Source organism: Anarhichas minor, unplaced genomic scaffold (assembly GCF_050575085.1).
Source record: "Anarhichas minor isolate MPS153535 unplaced genomic scaffold, ASM5057508v1 ptg000078l, whole genome shotgun sequence".
Lineage (NCBI taxonomy): Eukaryota > Metazoa > Chordata > Actinopteri > Perciformes > Anarhichadidae > Anarhichas > Anarhichas minor.
Genome location: NW_027466524.1, coordinates 1,121,025 through 1,142,500, shown reverse-complemented (window position 1 = coordinate 1,142,500; position 21,476 = coordinate 1,121,025). Strand labels below are relative to the sequence as shown.

Here is a 21,476-nt window from a genome sequence, read left to right as displayed (position 1 = left end):
ATGCTGTATTGAAGAAGACTTGAAACTAGAGATTGAGACCATAAACTCATGTTTACAATGTTTACTGAGGTAATAAATCAAGAGAGAAGTAGAGTCATTTTCTCATAGACTTCTATACAACCAGAGGAGTCGCCCCCTGGTGGACACTAGAGAGAATGCAGCTTTAACACATGGAGCTTTGGCTTCACTTCTAAGTGAGGTTGCCTGCTGATCTGACACTCATCTGTTTGCTTTACAGTCCAGCATGAATTGATTACTAATTCAACAGAGTAAAGCAGAATTTCTGAAAAGATTCCAGTTTCTTACCAAGGCTAGCTGCCGTCCTATGTTTCCCATCGTTATCACGCCTGCAAAGAAGATGCAAGGTAACCAGGAGCGAATATACAGGAAGTCTGGTGAAGTATACCTGTGCAGAGAAGAAGCAGCAGCTCTTAGTTCTTGCAGCAATGCATGCCAAACCTTACCCTTCATCTGTGGTTATCTTGGTGAGACTGACTGCTTAATAAAAGGTCAAATACACAAGATATCCAAGACAGGAAAGCTGCCAAACGCAAATTACAAGAGAAATTCACAAATACAATGAGACAAGAAATTGCGTTGGCATTGCTGGTGGAGGATTTAGTCAGATACAGTAACGGAAACCTGTGCTGCCAAAGAACAACATTTATAACCAAAGCGTAGGTTAGCTATTACAATCTTGCAAAACAATCCTTGATACACATAAAATAACTGTCTGTTTGCTATTTGGTTCCGTCTCATATGGCCTGTATGCTCCTCTTCCTTTCTGTACATGTTCCTCTGCTTTCATTCGTTTGCTTCCACAACAAATGAGAAACATTTGAACAAAGTAGAGCCTGAGCGCTCACAGCCCGGCCATAGAAACAGGGAACATAGATACATATTCATTACGGTCATGCCAATAAAGCTTTTTAAATGTGAACTTACTGAAAGACTCCATTATAAACCAGGAGTTGGGTGGCCAGCGTCGCCAACAGGGCGATGCTGACCCCCAAGCCAAAGCCACTGCGGGAGCGGTCAAAGGTCCACCACAGACCAATGGAGAGCGCCGCCAGAGTCAGAGACAGCTGCACGTTATTGGCAAAGTCCACTTTCTGACAGAGGTAGGGTCAAGGACCAAGCAGTGAGTGGCTGGTAGCTCCAAACTAGTTCACACAGCTGTGTTACAGGGCAGCCGTGCTGTGGAGGTCCATGTCCAGTCAGTGTTACACCAGTTAATGAACTTAAACAGTGACGTACGGCAGTGCACACAAACCACTGCAGACACTGAGGGGGAGGAACATTGCAACCCACCATATAGAAGTATTAAAGAACAGCAGATGCACAAAGCCCAACACGTTAAGGATACAGCACTGGCGTGGTTGATGCCCACAAACACAGCCACGCAGCGCATCACACTGGACCATTCCCGCTTGAACTTGTGTGGCTCCCCCAGGCGGCTGTCGATGCAGGGGTACAGCAGCCCGATCATTGCTGCGAGGGGAGAATAAACAGAGCAGAAAATCAAGAGGCTTGTGGTGGCACAGTCTGGTGTGGGTCTGTCCTGAATACCACGTTCTGGGCTCCGGAGCTCTGATAGTAACAACAGCAAATACTCAGAGCACATGACCTACAGAGGGCTGTTTGGATGGGAACACTTTACTGCAGCTGTTAAATACAGTATGATCTGATGTGGACAACTTCTCTTTGACAATTAGTCAATCAGCCACTGTAAGCAGATTCTTCACAAAGCCGAATGAACAGGAAAAACGATGCTTATGTTTTGGTTTCCATCACGGGGACACACTACACAACCCTAGCCCGGAGTCTTCACTCGCTTCCCAACAGAAGCCCCAGATCAGAGGCAAACTGACGTTGGCTTGGCGCTCGATGTTCCAAGATGCATCACCTAGCAGTCGAAAGATCTGACCTCCAGCCAATTAGAGCGCCAGGAACATGCTGAGGAGAACCTTGGGGGAGGGGCAAGTCATCCAATTTACTGCTACATCTTACAAAAGGATGGAATGTTTTGTTTTATTTGATTAAAAACAATTACATCAAATTCATTACATGTTCTCATGAATTGCTGACATTTCATGCATCGATCAGACAATGAGACGCTTTCTGATGACAAAATGTGCTCAAACCGTAAAACACAAAGATCAGAAAGATGAAAACAGAAGAAAAGGAGTCTGGAAAAATAAGTTTCATAAAAGGTAAATAGACTTGGTATTTTCGGAAAATGTGGGGGACTGTATAAAAATGGCCATAATTCCTGAACAGTTCATGTAATATTTTATGCATTGAATTAAAGCTGAAAGTCTGCACTTCAACCACACATTGACTGCTCCCTTTAAAATCCACTGGAGTCGTGAAAAGAGGCAAAATTAGAAAAATGTGTCACCGTCCAAATACTTATTATACACGTATTCGTATTGAACCGTTCGGTACGCATTGCGAACCGAACAATACGTGTGAGTAATACTATTGCATTTGGAAAATGCAGAAGCTTAAATTGTGGGAAATATAATGTGCGCTCAACATGGCAACCCACCCGACGTAACAGACGACGTGCCGCCCGACACGCCCACCGTCAAGTCATGAGTGTGGACTTTGGGATTGGGCCCTTCAATCATGTATGTTGACTGTGGTATAAATGCCTGGTAGTGTGCCTGAAACCACTTGGTGCCACATGGTGTATTACAATGTCAGTGTACATGGACTGTACTTGTGTTTCTATTTTCTAGTGTTCCGTCCATCCAAAGCTCTTTAACACTACATGTCATCATTCATCCATTCATACACTAATGACAGGACTACCATGCAAGGTGCCACCTGCCCACCAGGACTCTCTAACATTCACACCTGTACATACACCGCAGGCAGACGGGAGCAATTTGGTGTCTTGCCAAAGGACACATGGACTAGCGGAGCCGGGGATCGAACCGCCGATCCTTTGATGAATGACGACCCTGCTCTACCACTGAGTCACAGTTGTCCCTCCCGAAATAGACTCAATCGCCTAAAATGTCTTATAATTGTCAGGGTGTACTTAGCTCCACCCTCTTGTGTCACTTCTGGTTGCAAAAAACTCAGACGGTGACGGACAAAATGCTGAACCGACGTCACGGTGACTATGTCCACTTCTTATAGTCTATGCTCACAACCCAGCTGGATTTTGATGTGACCATCTCTGTGCAGTACTGAGAGCTATCAAGTACTTGTGCTGTATGACAAGACATGCCAGAATACTACACCACCTCTCAGACCATTTCAGCTGAGAACCACCAGAACTTCCCCCCTTTTTAATCCCTTCTCTCCTTTCCTAAAAGATGAAAATAAACCAGACGGGACTTTTTTCACATACCTGAAGCCGTGCCACAGCAGGGCGGTACCCACCAGGCCGAGGAGAAGATGCTGCTGATGACATCAGGGGGAAAGAGGGTGACGTTTCTCTGCACCTGAAGTAAATTCAGCACCAGAGCCAGGAAGACGCCCACAGAGAACAACATGGCCCCTCGGATTACCAGGTTGGTGGTCCTACAATGCAGAGCAAAGGGAGTCAGGAGACTAGGGACATGTTTTATAGTGCAAACTGACAAAACATGATAAGAGGAAGGCCTCAAAGTACATCAATACAGTGTACTGCAGCCGTTGCCTTGCAGACTCCAACATATGCTCCCATAGCTATGCTTCATAAAACAAGGCAGAAAAGGAGCTTATGGGTTTCAAAAAGTATACATCCCTGTCTTTAGTCATCATGATGTTCTGCTTAAGGTGAGCTTTGGTTGAGAAGATGCAGCACTAACCTGTTGGTGATGACTGAGATATAGGGGCCCCGGGAAGGCCCTGACATCTGCTGCTGGCCCCTGGTCACTGCGCTGTCGCTCATGGCTGTCAGTGTTCGGGACATTCGTAAGCCTAGGTCAGGAAATACAGAAGGGTGGATGACGTCGTTAACCGCTACTGTACCAACTGTAACATTAGCCACCATAACGTATAACATTATCCATACAATATATTTATCACAATAATGTTCGCTCTCCTCTGCACTTTGATTTAGATACGGTGTATTCTCTTATGTTGTTCATTCTGTACACGTGACATCTATCACACTTCATCCTGATGGAGGATCCTCCTCTGTTGCTCTCCCTCTTTTCTCCCCGTTAAAGGTTTTTGGGGAGTTCTTCCTGTTCTGATGTGAGGGTCAAAGGTCAGAGGATGTCGCATGTGTACAGACTGTAAAGCCCTCTGAGGAAACATTTGTGATTTTGGGCTGTACTAATAAATTGAATTGAATGTAGTCTGTGTGTATGTAAACAGGCCAGATTATTAGGTCTACCAAAACAATGCAGTCTAATGCCTTATTCATACTTGTGTGGTAAAGGTTGTGCAGAGCTACCAGAGCAGCAGAGAGGGGCAGTGACGCACCGCACACCTCCTGAAGAATGCAAGTACGCACCACAGGAAGAAGCCATGGTCTCCAAGGCCTGAGTTAAAGCTCTGCTTATACCTCTGCAGATTAGTGTGAGCCAAGCATGCACAGATGCTCTTATGCTCAAGGCACTGTTCATGGCAAACAAAGTGTACTGTGAAGAAGCAAGAAGACGAGTGTGAAACGCTAAACGACAAAAATATATACTCAAATCTATATTTTAATAAGACCTCCTGTATTACGTTTTGAAAAAAATATTGGTATTTTAAAATGACTTAGACGTCTTTGCAAAAGACATGTTAAAAGTGCTTTAATCAGTGAACTATTTGTCATGTCTCAGGAGCTCCGATAGCTTTGTTTATAGTCACGCTTGGCATCGTAGCGCGAGCCTCCGCATGTCGCATAAGCTCCGAGCATGCACGGAGGCGGTTATGCCCAACGTGCTGTTTGTTGCACTTATTCTCCAAAACGCCAGAGAATGTACTAAACAAAATGTACTGTGAAGAAGCAACAAGACAATGAGTGTAACCGTCGAAACGCCTTGAACCAACGTTGAAAGTTGATGAAGTAATACATGAAATCTGAGTTTACAGTTCATGACAGTTCCTCCTGTCATTGTGGAGGTTGCTTTATGGCGTTTTGCCAGTTACACTTGTTGTCCTCTTGATTCTTGACGTCGATGGACAAAATGACAAGCGGCAGTCCACAAGCAATGGGTGACGTCACGACCACTATGTGCACTTCTTATCTCCAGTCTTTGGAATAAACAAAGCTTTGGTTTATACTCGCAGAGACTGCTCTTCAGTTGGATTAACACACAAGAACGCAAGTTCTGCTAACATCTGTTATTTCTCCTAAATCTTGTGTGTTGCGGGTCTCTTGGAAACCAGAGGTCAGACTGTGGTCCGTCATATGTAAATAGTATAACCTCTTCAGTGTCAACAGTAGCATTGTGACTCGTAATTATTATCATTATTAAACTGGATGCTCTCCCTCATCTGACGTCACCTCCAGTTTGTGTTTGTTGATGCAGAAATACATTTGTCATTACATAAACCACAGCAGAAGTCACTGTAGAGTATATTTGTATGAAAAGCTAGTGTCTCTAGATCATTGTGCTACTCATCGATTCACTGCAAGTTACTCTTTAAGCACAACACTCAGCCTAGACGTGTGATTGTGGTTCTGAAGCCTACGGTCACATTGGCCTCGACGGTATTCCGTAACACACCGGATTTGGAGAAGCTCCAGGATTTCTCTCTGCTTGTTCAGTGTCACCAGAGACGTAACATGTCATTTCTCTGCTGGCCTTATGCATCGTCGTAATGTATCAAGTCTAGAAATGCTGTTCAGTGCTTAATATTGTGGTCGTGATTGATACAAATGCTGCATCACGTTTCCATCAACAGACAGTTAGTACTTTAAATGAATGCTGCGCTAGCGTTAGAGAGCTAACGTTAGCTGTTCACCTTTAACCCCAGCCTGAGCAGTGCATAAGAGGCACACACCGGGGACAGTTCACCTCATGTGACGTTGTGTGCTAATCTGAGGCAGAACTTTAGACTTTATTTTCTAATAACGTTAATAACTCAGCGTTAACTATCGGGTTGATGTAGCTAGCATACACGCTAACTCGCTAAACGCTATTCATTCAGCAGCGTCAACATTTGCCCTTGCTAACGCTACATGCTGCAGATGAATACGTTTAAAAGAGACAACGAAACAACTACATTAAGGTAGTACGTGTTAAAAGTAATAACGAACAAATAACGCGAGTTGTGATGGCAGCTGGTACGCTAAGTTAGTTAGCTGGTCGTCAGTTGGCTAACCCGATGTATCCAATAATGTTAGCTAGAATGCATGTTGGAAGTCCCCCGTCGTAGCACACTGGCTGAGGTCGAGGATAACTCTTACCTTATAGTAACAGAGACGTTCCAGTACAATTAAAGTTAGACATGACATTTAAAATAGCTCAGCGTATGCAGGCTGCAATAGGCACAACTTATTTAGCCTTCTCTCCCGTCTGAGACTACTTCCGGCTGTCTAAGATGAGCGAACACCAATCAGCGTCTAAAGCCATGACGTAACCACGTTACGCGAAGATGAATCACGTGATTAGAGTTTACGTTCCCCAAAAACGAAGTCATGTCTGCAGAAGTCGCAAACAATTGTACATCATAAATAAGGGTCAAATACTAAAATGTTGATTTTTAAATGTTAAATATTAATGTCTAACCTAAAAATTAATTGCAAGATGGTGGATTAAATTGGCAGTTTAAAAAAACTATGTAATTTGTGTATTTTGTATGTGTTTTTTAAAGCTACTGCAGCGTTTCAGTCTGTTTTAGTCATTCCTCCTCCACAAACATTTTCTGCGACATGTTTGATTGTCTCTTGTGGTCTAATAGGCTTACAGAGATGCAGGGGTGAGACAGTCACAGTGTGGATCACTCTTAATCCTCACTCCATTTAGTATTCATACCGGGGCCTGCTGCTCATGACAGGGTTTTAGGGATTACACAATAGTTTCAATATAAACAGACCATGATCTCTCATCACACCACAGCCCAGAGTTAACTTATCATGGTTAACTGTAGCTGTCATGCTACACATTTCAAAAACTCGAGTTGAGTTCAGAATAAGATGCTGAAATTAAACATATTTAGATTGTAGTGTTACACACCTGGCAGCAATTTACAGAGATATAATCAAACAGTTTAAATGTCGTGGGGTTTGACACTTGTTTTTACAAAGTTTGGTTGGTGACTGGTCCAAAATGTCTTTGGTGGGTGGACCTGTGGGTCTATTGTCCATCCTGGGAGAGGGGTCCCTCTTCTGCTGCTCTTCCGGATGTTTCCTTCTTTTTTTCCCCATTCAAGTTTTTTTGTGGGGGGAGTTTTTCCTTTTCCGAAGCAAGAGTCCGAGGATAGAGGAGGTTGTATCCTTTTCAGAGTAAAGCCCCCTGAGGCAAATGTGTGATTTTGGGCTGTACAAATCAATTTAATTGAAGTTGAATTGAATTTGTTGCTTTACTGAGTATATTTAAAGCACCAGTGTATGTGGGATTGAGTCAAAATAACCTCCAGTGTGTGTGTTCATGAAGGAACATGTCATCCAGTGCAACAGTATGGCTCATTGATGTGTTTTTAATAGTTTTTGGACAACAATGGAGCTCTAAGACACAAAGGAAGAAGATATATCAGGCTTTGATACACACACACAATACTGTTTAGTTGATACATTCATTGTTGGTTTGACTCTGCACATGGATTTGTTCTTAAAATATCATATATATATATATATATATATATATATATATATATATATATATATATATATATATATATATATATATATAAAACAGCCTTTTATTTCATTATATCTTAAAAATCCATTATCATTTGGAACAAAAATTGTCTCAACAAACCTTCAGGGAGGACAATTTGAACATACAACTCAATATCATCAGATGCAGGCAGCCATATAGATTCATTTATGCTTCTGCCATTGATTTTGTTTCCAATAAAATGACTCTGCAGGTTCTATTCAGTGTACTACTCACAGTCCCATGGGAGACTCACTTAACCCTAATAATTAGAGTGATAAAGGAAGTCTGGTAGGAAAGAGGAGGGATCGGGGGCTGTCGATTAGTTGTCAAGGGCTACCTTGAGGCCCCCTGACGCAGCCAGAGAACAGCCAGGGATTCAATTCATCATCCTGCCGGTGCCAAACGCTAAGGGCCTTTTCATTATCAGACCACTGAGTCCCACTGTCGGCTCCTTCAGTATAAATGTGAGTGATGGCGTGCGCAGGGTGGGTTGTGGGTGTGTATGGTGATGGAGGGGTGGGGCCAGACCCTCGTCATAAATGTCATTCCCATTGGACCGTTGCAGGTCCCAGCTCCAGAATAATAGACCCTGTGACCTCTCTGTTGTCTATAATTAACCTCTAACCCCCTCCTTCGCTGCCTCATGTGCCAATCCCCAGACAGCTATGACGTGAGAAGCTGTTTGCCAAGCCTCTCACACCTCGACCTCCAGTTCTCTCTCGCTACAGGCAGGGGGTAAATTGGGAAGAGGGGGCGTGGGAGCAACAAAAGAAAATGGCTGCTGCTCTGGTATTCCAATGAATGTGTCACATGTTAGGGACCTGAGCACTCTGCAGTATGGGGCCTTCAACTTTACCCATAAATATGTAAATGTATCAACGACAAAACCTGAGAAAGATTAGAGTCAGGGTCACAATGACATACACAAATGTGAACTCCTTTGTTTTTATGTGAAATTCATACATTGATCATTGTATTTCATTTGTGCATGTTACAAGAACCTACACCCACAGGGCAGGCAGCAGCAAAGTGGAGGCCGCTCTTACAATGAGTGCTTGACATTCCCTCTCTGTGCTTGACATGCTCTGAGTGTGTCTCCAGCAGCAGGGGAATAGCAGGTTTCCAGACAGACAGACTCAGCTAAAGACAGGAGAGAGAAATAAGCTGGAGAACACTGGTACGTCCCCTGTGCAGCCATACTGACATTTAACACAACAACATCCAACAAGCAACAAGGTGTCGGCTAAATAACCCCAAATTACAATAGAAAGTCAAATGATCCCCAATGGCTGCAGCTGACACCTGTACATAATGACATTCTGAGGACGCACACAGACCATTGCAGAAGGAGAATCACACAAGGAGGAAATGAAACATAGAAAGAGGGATCTTTTCTGTGTCTTTAGCAGCAGTCAGGGAGGAACGGCATCTCTCATCTTCAGCCAGTGGAAACAGAGAGGAGTCATTTGTGGTGCATGATTGTCTGCACAATTTCTTGGAACTATGAGGAGGAAAATGCAAATGCCTCGTTACTGGCAGCACCACAGAAGCTATGCCACCAAGTGTGTGGCATATTGAATGATAATGACAAAGCGGGCTGTATCCCCTGTGAGCAAGCCTGCGGAACAATGATTACAGATTGGCCGGTGTGTCCTTTGCATCACAAGGGACTCTGATTCTAATGCTAATCAGAGCCTCCGCCCATTGAAATATATCTGTACTTGCAAGGCAGGAGGAAATAAGATGGAATATCCCAGTTAGGCTGTAATTGTATAATGAAGCCCTGCTTATTTTGATATTTTAGCTCACAGGAGTCTATACAGTGGCTTTTGGCAGGCTTAACCTATTGCACCACCTGCTGGTGTCAGGCTGGTACTTGGCTGATACAAGCTCGTTTTTGTTCGAGGGCACCTAGAAGCAATTATCCGCCGCCAGGCATAGAATGTAGATGTATGAGCTTAACTGTATTCTGCATTGTTCAATTTGTTATTTGAGGTGGAGAGCCTGTTAAAGATGCACATGCTAATCCAGTCTCAGTACGAATGGCACATCTCGTAGGATTCATCCCTGCTTCAGGTTTTACCACTCTCATCCCCCTGCTCCATCAGACTGCATCAGTCACACCATCTCCCCCCACCTTTCCTCTTTGAATGTACTTTATTTTCATTCTGAGGAGAGAAACAAGAAGGAGAGCCAAGTTACAGCGATGCTCAGCTGCACACTCAATGTAGGTTAATGGAAGGGAGGAGAGTCTGAGCTCAGGCTGGCTGCGATTGGCTGGCCAGCGACGTGCAGCTTCTCCGCAGCACAACCTGTCACTGTTAATCAGGGGCCATCTCTTAACACTCAGCCAGGGCTATCGGAGAGGTGAGCCCATTGCTATTCAGGACCAAACAGATGATAAATCATTTGTATATAATTAGTGCTCAGCAAGGTTACAACTGACACGTATTTTCATCTTAATTAGGAGGGAAATTTGTTCCATTAATTTAATTTGGTGTGCATGAGTGACTCTGCACCTAACTAAGTTAATCTCACACCTGTCAGGGTGGGAATGGGTAAGGGTCCTCTAGCACACCGTTTCACGCACACACCTCTGAGCCAATCGGACTGCAGTGAATCAGCAGCGGCTGCAGGTTTGAACATCTACTGCTGTGTGTCGGAGAACGTGACTGTCATGGGTGTTTGCCCATGACTCTAATGTTTGCCAATCAGTTTGGAATTACTGTGCATGATGATAAATACAGTGAGATAACCTGTGTCTTCAGTCACATCTTATATCCATAACACACTGTAAGAACTGATCCGGGAACAGAAGTCAGTATTGCATCTTCGTACCTTTAAGGGAGGCATAAACGCTCCTTCATCCTAGAACAAATATTTAAGCAGATCTCACAAATGGGCATTATGGAGAAAAACATGTTCCATCATGGGGGTTGTAGGCCGTTCATACCCCCGGCTCTCTGATTTACAGCCACAGCAGCCTTCATATATCTGAGTGAGAATCACTGTCTGATCTCGTTGCAGTCCAGCGGACAGGAGGGAGTCCAAGGACTAGGTCTCTTTTCATTGTTGAAAGCTGTATGAAGCTGTAGTAATTGCCCCAAAGAGGTGGTTCGATAGAGAGGAAGATGGAGAATGACTGATTTAGTAACTATAAGGTTTCTAATGGAATTCTCCACTGCCTCTCGGGCACTCAAGCTGACAACCATTACCTGAACTGATGCATAGTCCATTACGGGATCCGCCGCTTTAATAGAGTGTCTATCACGTGAAATACAGAGATGTCAGGTGCCAAAGCATGCACTCTCACCCATGTGTGAAGGTTTAACCCAACTGTAATGGCTTTTCTTTTAGACACTGCTGCATGGCCTTACACATGTATTGGAAATCAAACAGAGAAAGAGAGGGAGAGGAAGTCGAGCACAAACTAGTAGAATGCTGTTGCTGGATGCTGTGACCCCTCCCACTCTAAGGCGGGCAGTGGGAGCTGAATGAAGTGTGACCGTACCTGCAGACCTGCTGCTCAGTGGGCACTTTACATCATTCACATAGGTTTCAACCCAGCATCCCCCAAAATGTAAAAGCCTCAAACACCAGTTCATTTTTGATTTTGAGCCATTTAACAAAGAATATTCCCCCTTACAAGAGAAGTATTGTTATTAATGGAGTTGGAATTGAGGATTTCTTTTGATAATATAACCACTAACCTGGTTGTTATTTTCTCTATAATTGTTTGGTCTATAATGTCAGAAATAAACTAAAATCACAATTTAACACTCAACTTGAATTAACAGTCCAAAGCCCAAAGATTTGTATTTTACTATCCAATAAAGAAAAGTATAGTATAGTCATACTATATTGCTTGAAAAATGACATAACATTTGATCGCCTATTAATTAGATTTATGATCTTTTTTCAGTTCTACATTGTTAACACAGCTGGGTATCGTTTGAAATGTTTTTATGTTTTATGACACCATACTGTCAGGAATATGAATTTGTCTATAATCCCATCTTCCAAGTGTTTATGTGTCTAAAGAACCAGCAGCCATACAAGAAGTTAAAACAAGTTCAAATCAAATGATTTAAATGCGTATGATTAGATGTTTATTATGATTGTAATGTTTTCGGATCAGTCCAAACTTTTCTTCCATATTTGGATTGAATTATTGAAGGTCACAGTGGAAGGTCACAGCTGCTGTTCTTGGGATGATTGTGTGCTTAAACTCACATGTACTCACCTTACATCTCTCATCAAGCTTCAGTGGACGAGTTCACTTTCTTCACTTCTTGACTAAACTTTACAATTAAGTTCAGTCTGCCTCAACTTAACTTAGCTCGTCAGCATTAAAATAGAGAATAAGTATATATATATGTATATATAGTATCAGGAGTGCTATGCTGTAAATACAAGTACAATGTTAGGTACCATTTCCATATTCTTCTGTATGTTTCTGCTCCACTCCATCGGTCCAACAGCGATAGCTAGTTACTAGTTTACAGACTCAGGTCTGAGAAACCTAGACTGAGCAACGAATAATAAAGATACAACACATATTCATACTGTACGTTTAACAACCCATTAAGTAAAGAAGCACTGCTACCAGCCTGCAGACAGAAATATTGACTCACAGTAACATGCCTTTAAATCAGCCCTCCTGCATAATCAGTCGCTTTTGATACTTTTGGGACATTTTGCTGTTAATACTTCAATACTTTCAGTCAACTAACAATGCGAATGAAGAACATTAAACTTGTGATGGAGTGTTGTACATGAGCCACTGGGACCAGTTAAGAACAGTGAGGACACGAGAACCTGCTGTTAAACGTGCTGCACCAGGTTCACACTCCACAGTGTGTGTGTGTGTGTGTGTGTGTGTGTGTGTGTGTGTGTGTGTGTGTGAGACAGAAACAGGATGATGTGTTAACCACCAATGCAGCGACACAGTCACAAGCATCATGAGGGAAATAAGGAATAGTGTTAATAATTCAACTTACAAGCCTGTAACCATATCTTTAACTCCAAAGAGAATTTATTTCAGATATTCTTCACGACATAGTTCATCTCATATATTTGATTAAACATCTCTCAAATATACAATATGAAAGGCTGCAGAAAAGCATCGTTAAATACATCATGTCAGCTGTTGAACTGCTGAGATGATGTCACAACATAGATGACAGCAAACTGAGCTGAGTGTCTGCAGAGCGGCTGAGCAGCGGCTCACAAGCTGCTGCGCTCCTCTTCTCTTGATCTACCGGTGAGCAGTGAGCACGTACAGTCGTAACACTTAATATTTTCGTTTCCATGAGTCCACCACACTTTTATTCCCAGTGGACGCCTGCTTCATCAGCTCCTCCCGGGCCATGGGCTCGATGATGGCGCCCAGCTGGGTGACCACCTTGGGCTTGTTGATCTTTTTAACAGTCCGCTCGGTGTTCCAGGTGCGTCCCAGCGGAGAGCGGATGGTGCTCTCAAACTGTGCATGGCTCTCGAAGGGAAAGGGCAGCGAGCTCACCTGGTGGAGGCTGATGGAGCTGTTTCTCTTCTCCGACATGATGACACCGGGCAGGTGTTGATCTTTCCTGGGTGGAGGCGGTGCCGTCCTGATCTTGAACCTCCTGCGTTTGCTGCGGGACAGCTTGAGGCTCGTCCCGCCCCACTCACCCCACCCAGGCAGTGTCAGGTCCACCACCTTAGGCTTCCCTGCGTCCTCCTGCTTCCTCTTGTCCTTAAGGAAGTCTGAGACGACGTCGTCTCCAGCAAAGGCCTCTTTAATGAGCCCCCTCTGGTCCAGCTTTCCATCAGAGTCCTCTGTGTCCTCCATGGTTGGAGTGAGTGGGACTTGAATGACTTGTGTCCTTTTGGTGAGAACTTCGTTCAGCTCAATCCCTCTCTTTCTCTTTTTGTTCTTGCCTGCCTGTTGAGTTGCAGAAGGCAGGTTTTCGGTGTCTGAGGGCTGCTGGGGCGGAGCAGCTGCTTCTCCACTGGTTGACTTCTCCTGACAGAGGAGCTCCATGTCCTCCAGAGTCCTGATCCTGATCACATCTTCCTCCAGCTGAGCTGAAGCGTCTGCAGTTGCCTCAGCTTTCTCTGCTTCAGCCTCCTGACGGCTGTCTGCTATTCCTCGGAAAAGACTTGTGAACTCTGTGAGCTCCTCTTCCTCTTTGTCTGATGCATCTGGGTCCTCTGCTGCAGCAGCTTCATCCTCCTCATCATCCACATTTATTAAAGGTGCTGCGTCAGTGTCCTGAGCCTGACGCAGTTTCCTCCTGCTGTCAAACTCTCTGAGGAGCGCTTCCTCTTCTGTTTCCTCAACCTCATCCTCATCTTCTTCCACTGTATTTCCAGGCCCTGCTGCTGTGAGATCCACAGGCTCACTTTTCTCTTTTTCTGTGGGCTCTTCAGACAGCTTCCCTGTCATCCAGGGATTTAAAGAATCCAGTCCGTGCTCTGCATCAGTTACAAGATCAGGCAGCTGCTCTGCGTCGCCTGCATCCTCCTCCTCCTCCTCCTCCTCCTCCTCTTCCTCGTTATTCAGCGAGGTCACAAGCTTCTGGGTCAGCTCTTTGTTTACCTCCAGCTGCTGCTGCATGGCTTTGCGAGCCCCGTCATCGTATTTGGCCATGATCGCCTTCGACTTGGCCCACTTGCCACTGTTCTGGTGCTTCAGCGACATCCTCTCCTGCATCCTGGCCAGCTCAATCTTATTTAACTCCTCTAAGGCAGCGGCAGGGTCCGTCTGCACCATCTCATCAAACTGCTTCAGGAGGTCTTTACGCTTTGCCTTGTTCTGCACTTTGTGGTATTTCTTACTCTTAATCTTCCTCTCTCTCCGGGCCTTGGCCTCGTAGTAGGACTGCAGGGCCCGGGCTTTCTGCAGCTCTGCGCGTCGGATCTTGGCCTCCTCCAGGCTCATCGCCCGCATCGAAGCCTCCTCGGCCGGGGTCAAGATGGGGTCGTTGATGGGCTGCTTGTTGGCGGACAGGACGGCGAAGATCTCCTGCTCCAGCGGGGTTTGCGCCTTCCAGCCGCTCACCACCCTCTCCATGGGTTTAGGGCCTGGAGGTTCCTGGTTCAGGGGGAAGACCAGCTGCTCGGCCCTCTGGTTCTGTTTGATGATGCTCTTCCACCGGGTCACCTCTGTGGCTGCCTTCTGGAATGCTACATCTCTCTGGATCCTCTCACTCTGCTGCTTGGTTAGAGGGCATTCAATAGTATGGTTCCTCCGCAGCAGGTTCTTCAGCTGCTTTCTGGTCTTTGCTGGGACAGCGGAGGTTTTTTCCATGGTCCCGATGAGGTCCGACAGGTCGATTTTGTCGCCCTCCCCGTCCGCCTTGACGGTAAACTCAGACATCTGGACGGACGCCTCGGATCTCTCCCCCAGCTTTGTCTTCCTCTTACTACCGAGCGCGCTGATGGCTTCCAGCAGCTTTTGCCGTTTTCGTTCATCCTCGTCCTCCTCCTCTTCACTGGTGATGATTTCATCGGCCTTATTTAAATCCTCCTCGTCGTCGTAGTCGACCACATCTGGCCCCACCGCTGCGAGCTTATCCATTACCGCGGAGCTCTTCTTGACAACCGTTTTAATCTCTTTCTTCTTAGAAACTTTAGCCATGTTGAGTACACACGACGGAACGGAGCGGACTGTACACACGTGAGCCGTGAACGGAGCCGTTGTCGTAAATCAGTCACTGGAATGTGAGCAGCACTGTCGCAAAATAGCTCCTTTCCTTCTTCTTCTTCTGCTTCTTCTTCTTCTTCTTCTTCTTCTTCTTCTTCTTCTTCTTCTTCTTCTTCTTCTTCTCCTTCTGGCGGTTGGCAAATAGCTTTCGGGTGCATTACCGCCACCCACTAATCTGGAGTGTGGACTAAGGATAATAATGCTCTAATACGAAAAACTAACAAACAAACATATAAATAAAATAAAAATAAAAATACAAAAACATAACAAAGAAATAAATAATTGAGTTTTTTCTCAAATTCCATTCATTAGTCTTGTTGACTCTAAATATTCCAGGAGAAGTTTCCAACATCTGTCACTAAAGCTTTTCTTTAGTACATTAATTATATTCTCCTCTCCAATCTCTCCTCGACCATTTTTCAAAAGGTCTCTGGCTGACTCGTACCTCTGACAGGACAATGAAACATGGTCCACAGTTTCTTCTTCTTCACAAAATGCACACTTTCCATTGTTATGCTTTCTAGTAACACAGAGGGAACAGTATGGCCATTCCTTAGTCATTCCATTCATCATCTCCTCTTTTCTAGTTGGTGCACTAGATCCTGCCCTCCCAACCAATGCTTTATCTTTAAACAGATATCTTCCTTTGCTCACTTTATTACATTCGTTCTGACATATCTTTTTGATTTGTCCCTTAATCACCACTTTAGCTTCTGACTTACTTATATTTACATTAACGTTATTTATTCCACTCTTCAAAGCCCTTTTTGCTGCTGTATCCGCCTTCTCATTTCCATCGACTCCAACAGGGACCCACACTAAATCAACCCTCAGTTGATGTGTTCTGAATAGTGATTGTAATATTTCATACAGTAATCCTCTTTTCTGGAGAGGCACCATTTAAAACTCGTTAGCTCTCTGTTCCTTTTTTCTTCCCTACTCTTATTGAAACAATTGAAATACAAACAATGCAACAACGATTGAATAGAAATGTGCGGTGATACCTGTGGATAATAATTGAAAACGAAAATAGGATATTTATAATTACAAGCAAATAGAAATGTGTAAAATACGTTTACAGAAGTAAGCATTTTGGATGAGTAGAGAGATATCTCCTCAGAGAGTAGCTAAAGGTAAAAACGAGCAGTCTTTAGCAGAAAGAACATGACCTATGACCTGTTATATGATATTAATAACTGGACAGTGGGCTGGAGCTACAGAAGAAAACATATTAACCAGACTGAGGATTGGACACACAAGGCTGAACAAAACAATGCAACTAATAAATAAACACCCAACAGGACTATGTGAGCACTGCCAAATACCAGAATCTGTAGACCATATCATATGTCATTGTCAGAAATTCTCACTTGAGCGAGACAGGTTGAAGAGGAGGCTGGGAGTGGAGGAACTAAATCTAAAAGATGCATTAACCTTGGGGGCAGGAAACATACTACAATACGTGAAAGAAACAGGATTGAGCAAAATAATTTAAGTCTCTGAAATGGAGAACTCCTTTTTCGTGTTTTTGTTTTATTTTATTTTGTTGTTTCGTTTTTTTTGGTTTAGTTTTGGGAAGGGGATAGGTTATCAGGTCCACACTCCAATGTAGTAGGTGGCGGTAATGCACCTTTCACTGGATGCCATCCGCCATAAAACAAAGAAGAAGAAGAAGAAGAAGAAGAAGAAGAAGAAGAAGAAGAAGAAGAAGAAGAAGAAGAAGAAGAAGAAGAAGAAGAAGAAGAAGAAGAAGAAGAAGAATAAGAATTGGGCTGGAGATGACTCTTCTATTTCCGTGCTCCCTCTGCTGGCTGAAAGTGCGCGTGCATGTTGTGTTGTCGACACGTTTGTGCTCTTAAAGACACTGTTACTCGTTTAAAACACAGACCATGAGCTCAAATAAGATAATACATGTTATAATGTATCACTTCGTGTGTAGTTGCACGTAAAAGTAGGCATCCAAACAGAGTATTTGACCGTCATGTGATCCGGTCATGTGATCCGTCATTATCAACACTGCAGTCCATCATGGCGGCGGCTACGTCTGTCTTCCACAGAGTGAGAACTGGCTCTAAGATCGGAGCCCAGTATGACCAAGACGGAAACCTCATTCAGGTGCAGTGCGTTTGAATCAAATGTTCACAGAAGTAACGCGAGCTTCTACTGTAACACCTGCGTGTACCGCTGTATGCTAACAAATAGCTGTCACGTTAGCTAATGTGGTGGAGCTGACGGTCGTAAGAGATAGCCTATAACGGTGGATTTGAATGTCATTTAACTGTTTAAAGGTCTCAATAGCAACGTTACATTTAAAAGTTTCAAGAAAAGAATCAACATCAGGCCGCTTCATTCCGTCAGACACTATGTGGCTGTGTACTCGCACACTAAAGTTAGCTGTCCCTGTTACCAGTTACTTGTTACTAGTTACTGTCCCAGTTACTAGTTAGTAGTTACTCGTTACTGTCCCAGTTAATAGTTACCAGTTACTCGTTACTGTCCCAGTTACTCGTTGCTCGTTAGCGTTCCCAGTTACTCGTTACCCGTTACTCGTTACTGTCCCAGTTACTAGTTACTCGTTACTGTCCCAGTTACTCGTTACTGTCCCAGTTACTCGTTACTCGTTACTGTCCCAGTTACTAGTTACTCGTTACTGTCCCAGTTACTCGTTACTGTCCCAGTTACTAGTTACTCGTTACTGTCCCAGTTACTAGTTACTCGTTGCTCGTTAGCGTTCCCAGTTACTCGTTACCCGTTACTCGTTACTGTCCCAGTTACTAGTCACTAGTTACTGTCCCAGTTACTAGTTACCAGTTACTCGTTACTGTCCCAGTTACTTGTTGCTCGTTAGCGTTCCCAGTTACTCGTTACTCGTTACTCGTTGCTGTCCCAGTTACTAGTTACTCGTCACTGTCCCAGTTACTAGTTACTCGTTACTGTCCCAGTTACTAGTTACTCATTACTCGTTACTGTCCCAGTTATTAGTTACTTGTTACTGTCCCAGTTACTAGTTACTCATTACTCGTAACTGTCCCAGTTACTAGTTACTCGTTACTGTCCCAGTTACTAGTTACTCGTTACTGTCCCAGTTACTAGTTACTCATTACTCGTTACTGTCCCAGTTACTAGTTACTCGTTACTGTCCCAGTTACTAGTTACTCGTTACTGTCCCAGTTACTAGTTACTCGTTAGCGTTCCCAGTTACTAGTTACTCGTTACCCGTTACTCGTTACTGTCCCAGTTACTAGTTACTCGTTACCCATTACTCGTTACTCGTTACTGTCCCCGTTACTCGTTAGCGTTCCCAGTTACCAGTTACTAGTTACTCGTTACTGTTCCAGTTACTAGTTACTCGTTACTGTCCCAGTTACTAGTTACTCGTTACTGTCCCAGTTACTAGTTACTCGTTACTGTCCCAGTTACTAGTTACTCGTTACTGTCCCAGTTACCAGTTACTCGTTACCCGTTACTCGTTACTGTCCCAGTTACTAGTTACTCGTTACTCGTTACTGTCCCCATTACTCGTTAGCGTTCCCAGTTACCAGTTACTAGTTACTCGTTAGCGTTCCCAGTTACCAGTTACTAGTTACTCGTTACCCGTTACTCGTTACTGTCCCAGTTACTAGTTACTCGTTACCCATTACTCGTTACTCGTTACTGTCCCCGTTACTCGTTAGCGTTCCCAGTTATCAGTTACTAGTTACTCGTTACTGTTCCAGTTACTAGTTACTCGTTACTGTCCCAGTTACTAGTTACTCGTTACTGTTCCAGTTACTAGTTACTCGTTACTGTCCCAGTTACTAGTTACTCGTTACTGTCCCAGTTACCAGTTACTCGTTACCCGTTACTCGTTACTGTCCCAGTTACTAGTTACTCGTTACTCGTTACTGTCCCCATTACTCGTTAGCGTTCCCAGTTACCAGTTACTAGTTACTCGTTAGCGTTCCCAGTTACCAGTTACTAGTTACTCGTTACCCGTTACTCGTTACTGTCCCAGTTACTAGTTACTCGTTACCCATTACTCGTTACTCGTTACTGTCCCCGTTACTCGTTAGCGTTCCCAGTTACCAGTTACTAGTTACTCGTTACTGTCCCAGTTACTAGTTACTCGTTACTGTTCCAGTTACTAGTTACTCGTTACTGTCCCAGTTACTAGTTACTCGTTACTGTCCCAGTTACCAGTTACTCGTTACCCGTTACTCGTTACTGTCCCAGTTACTAGTTACTCGTTACTCGTTACTGTCCCCATTACTCGTTAGCGTTCCCAGTTACCAGTTACCTGAACTAGCGCTGTGTGTTTGTGTCCCAGGTGGAAGCCCGAGAGGATGAGGAGCAGAGCATCAAGCTGGCAGAGATCCTGGAGCTGCTGCTGGCTGCTGGCTACTTCAGAGCCCGGATTAAAGGACTGTCCCCGTTTGATAAGGTCCGTGCTGCTCCTATATCATAGCACAATTCCCCTGTTCTTGCGAACATGGGGCATTACTGGACACTTTTGCTTGTCCAGTTGATAAATATACAAGTTTTGCTGAACTGTGAACACCCATAAACCAATGAGCGCAGGAAGCTTGACACAGTGAAGAGAGAGCCACTGACCCCTCACTCAGCGTGCTTCCTCCTTGTCTCCTCTTCAGGTGGTAGGTGGTATGACCTGGTGCATCACCACCTGTAACTTCGACATCGATGTGGATCTACTTTTCCAAGAAAACTCAACCATAGGCCAGAAAATGTAGGTGTTTTTTATGTAAATGTAGGTGTCTGATATTTTGAGCTGTCCCAGATGAACACTGACAGGTTGGAGAGAAGTGTGGTGAAGTCTTTGCTCATCGATCCTAAACAGAGTGAGACAGGATCATGTCCCATGGTGGGTGGTTTACAGCCTCAGCAACCACAGAGAGGCTGACGCGACAAATTATGATAATGTTAGAAATTTGGAACCAAGTTTTTACAACTGTTAGACTGTATGTTCAATCTTAAATCAATATTAAGACTTCATCTGAGGTGGGAGGGTCAGCCACCTCTCCCTGGCTGAGCCTGAGAGACTTATCAGGTCATCTTAGTCAAATCGGTTTGACGGATGAACACTTGAAGATGTTAGATGATCTAATGTCTTCAAGTGTTCATCCGTCAAACCGATTCAGTTATTTGTTCATCACTTTAATCTTGCCACTGGTAAAGGTGGAGCTCAATTTGATTACTGCTTATACCGCTGGGTTGACTTTATTAAAATACATAATCATTTATTAGTTTATTCAATTTTGAATCAATAACCTGAATCTGTATGGTAATAAAAGCTCTCAGATAAATGTAGTGGAGTACAAAGTACAATATTTACCTCTAAGACATAATAAAGTAAAAGTATATAGTAGCAGAAAATACAAATACTAAATGACATGTAGCCTACTCGTGCAGTACTTCAGTAAGTCTGCTCAGTTACATTCCACTGTTGTTCACTAGGCAATAAAGCTTCACCGCAATACTACTACTGACGAACATTACTATAATTCTAGCGTCACAATTCATGAACACATTTCAACTTTTCAATGATCAAGACATGTACTTTGAATCAGGTGCCAGAGTGCATTAAAAAGCATCAAAATCAAACTTGTTTATCAGCTCAGACAGAGTTTAGCTTTTACTTTGAGCTATTCTTTAGCTGACTGTTATTCATAATGTTTTTGGCTTCTTGTTCCATATTCTTGAAATGTTTCTGAACGTCTTTACCGGTTCTAATGACCGTTGGATTTATGCTGTTGACCTTTCTTGTTACCTTCTCCCGTACTTGGTTTGTGTCTATGTTCACCCATAATGCATTGCGCAGCAGGCTAAGTCAGTGGTTCATAGCTGGCTCACAGGTTTATGCAACAGGTAACATTAAGTGTCCTTAAAGTCTGACTAAAAGTTATATTTAAGACAAGGACTATTGTTGAACAGCTTGTGACTTTTCTTAATGTTACTCTTTGTATCTTTTAAAACGTTTTGATTATTTAGTATACAGGTAAAACAATAATAATAATAAAATAACAAAAAGCAAG

The 21,476-nt window shown here is 43.7% G+C and overlaps 3 protein-coding genes across 5 annotated transcripts in view; 1 reads left to right on the top strand and 2 right to left on the bottom strand.

Annotated features, from left to right (window-relative positions):
* The window catches only part of insig2 (insulin induced gene 2), a 7,686-nt gene extending 1,207 nt beyond the window's left edge, over positions 1 to 6,479 (bottom strand). Inside the window, exons 1-6 of the mRNA XM_076081052.1 lie at positions 6,347 to 6,479; positions 3,807 to 3,918; positions 3,365 to 3,537; positions 1,367 to 1,491; positions 946 to 1,112; positions 307 to 406 (exon numbers count right to left, since the gene is read on the bottom strand). Coding sequence (XP_075937167.1) covers positions 307 to 406; positions 946 to 1,112; positions 1,367 to 1,491; positions 3,365 to 3,537; positions 3,807 to 3,910 — 669 coding nt within the window. The 5' untranslated portion in view covers positions 3,911 to 3,918; positions 6,347 to 6,479. The remainder of the gene's footprint in view (positions 1 to 306; positions 407 to 945; positions 1,113 to 1,366; positions 1,492 to 3,364; positions 3,538 to 3,806; positions 3,919 to 6,346) is intronic.
* Positions 6,480 to 12,767: 6,288 nt separating this feature from the next.
* LOC142937913 (U3 small nucleolar RNA-associated protein 14 homolog A) lies at positions 12,768 to 15,516 on the bottom strand. Its single transcript, XM_076081035.1, has one exon. The coding sequence runs from the start codon at positions 15,379 to 15,381 to the stop codon at positions 13,054 to 13,056; it is 2,328 nt and encodes a 775-aa protein (XP_075937150.1). The 5' UTR covers positions 15,382 to 15,516; the 3' UTR covers positions 12,768 to 13,053.
* Positions 15,517 to 17,159: 1,643 nt separating this feature from the next.
* ccdc93 (CCC complex scaffolding subunit CCDC93) overlaps positions 17,160 to 21,476 on the top strand; it is a 28,102-nt gene continuing 23,785 nt past the window's right edge. Inside the window, exons 1-3 of one of the 3 annotated variants that reach the window (XR_012949463.1) lie at positions 17,160 to 17,562; positions 19,754 to 19,867; positions 20,076 to 20,170. Coding sequence is in view for 2 of the 3 variants with exons in the window: in XM_076081018.1 (XP_075937133.1) it covers positions 17,476 to 17,562; positions 19,754 to 19,867; positions 20,076 to 20,170 (296 nt within the window). In the remaining variant the exon portion in view is untranslated. The remainder of the gene's footprint in view (positions 17,563 to 19,753; positions 19,868 to 20,075; positions 20,171 to 21,476) is intronic. The other 2 variants (XM_076081018.1, XM_076081019.1) reach the window with 2 other exon arrangements.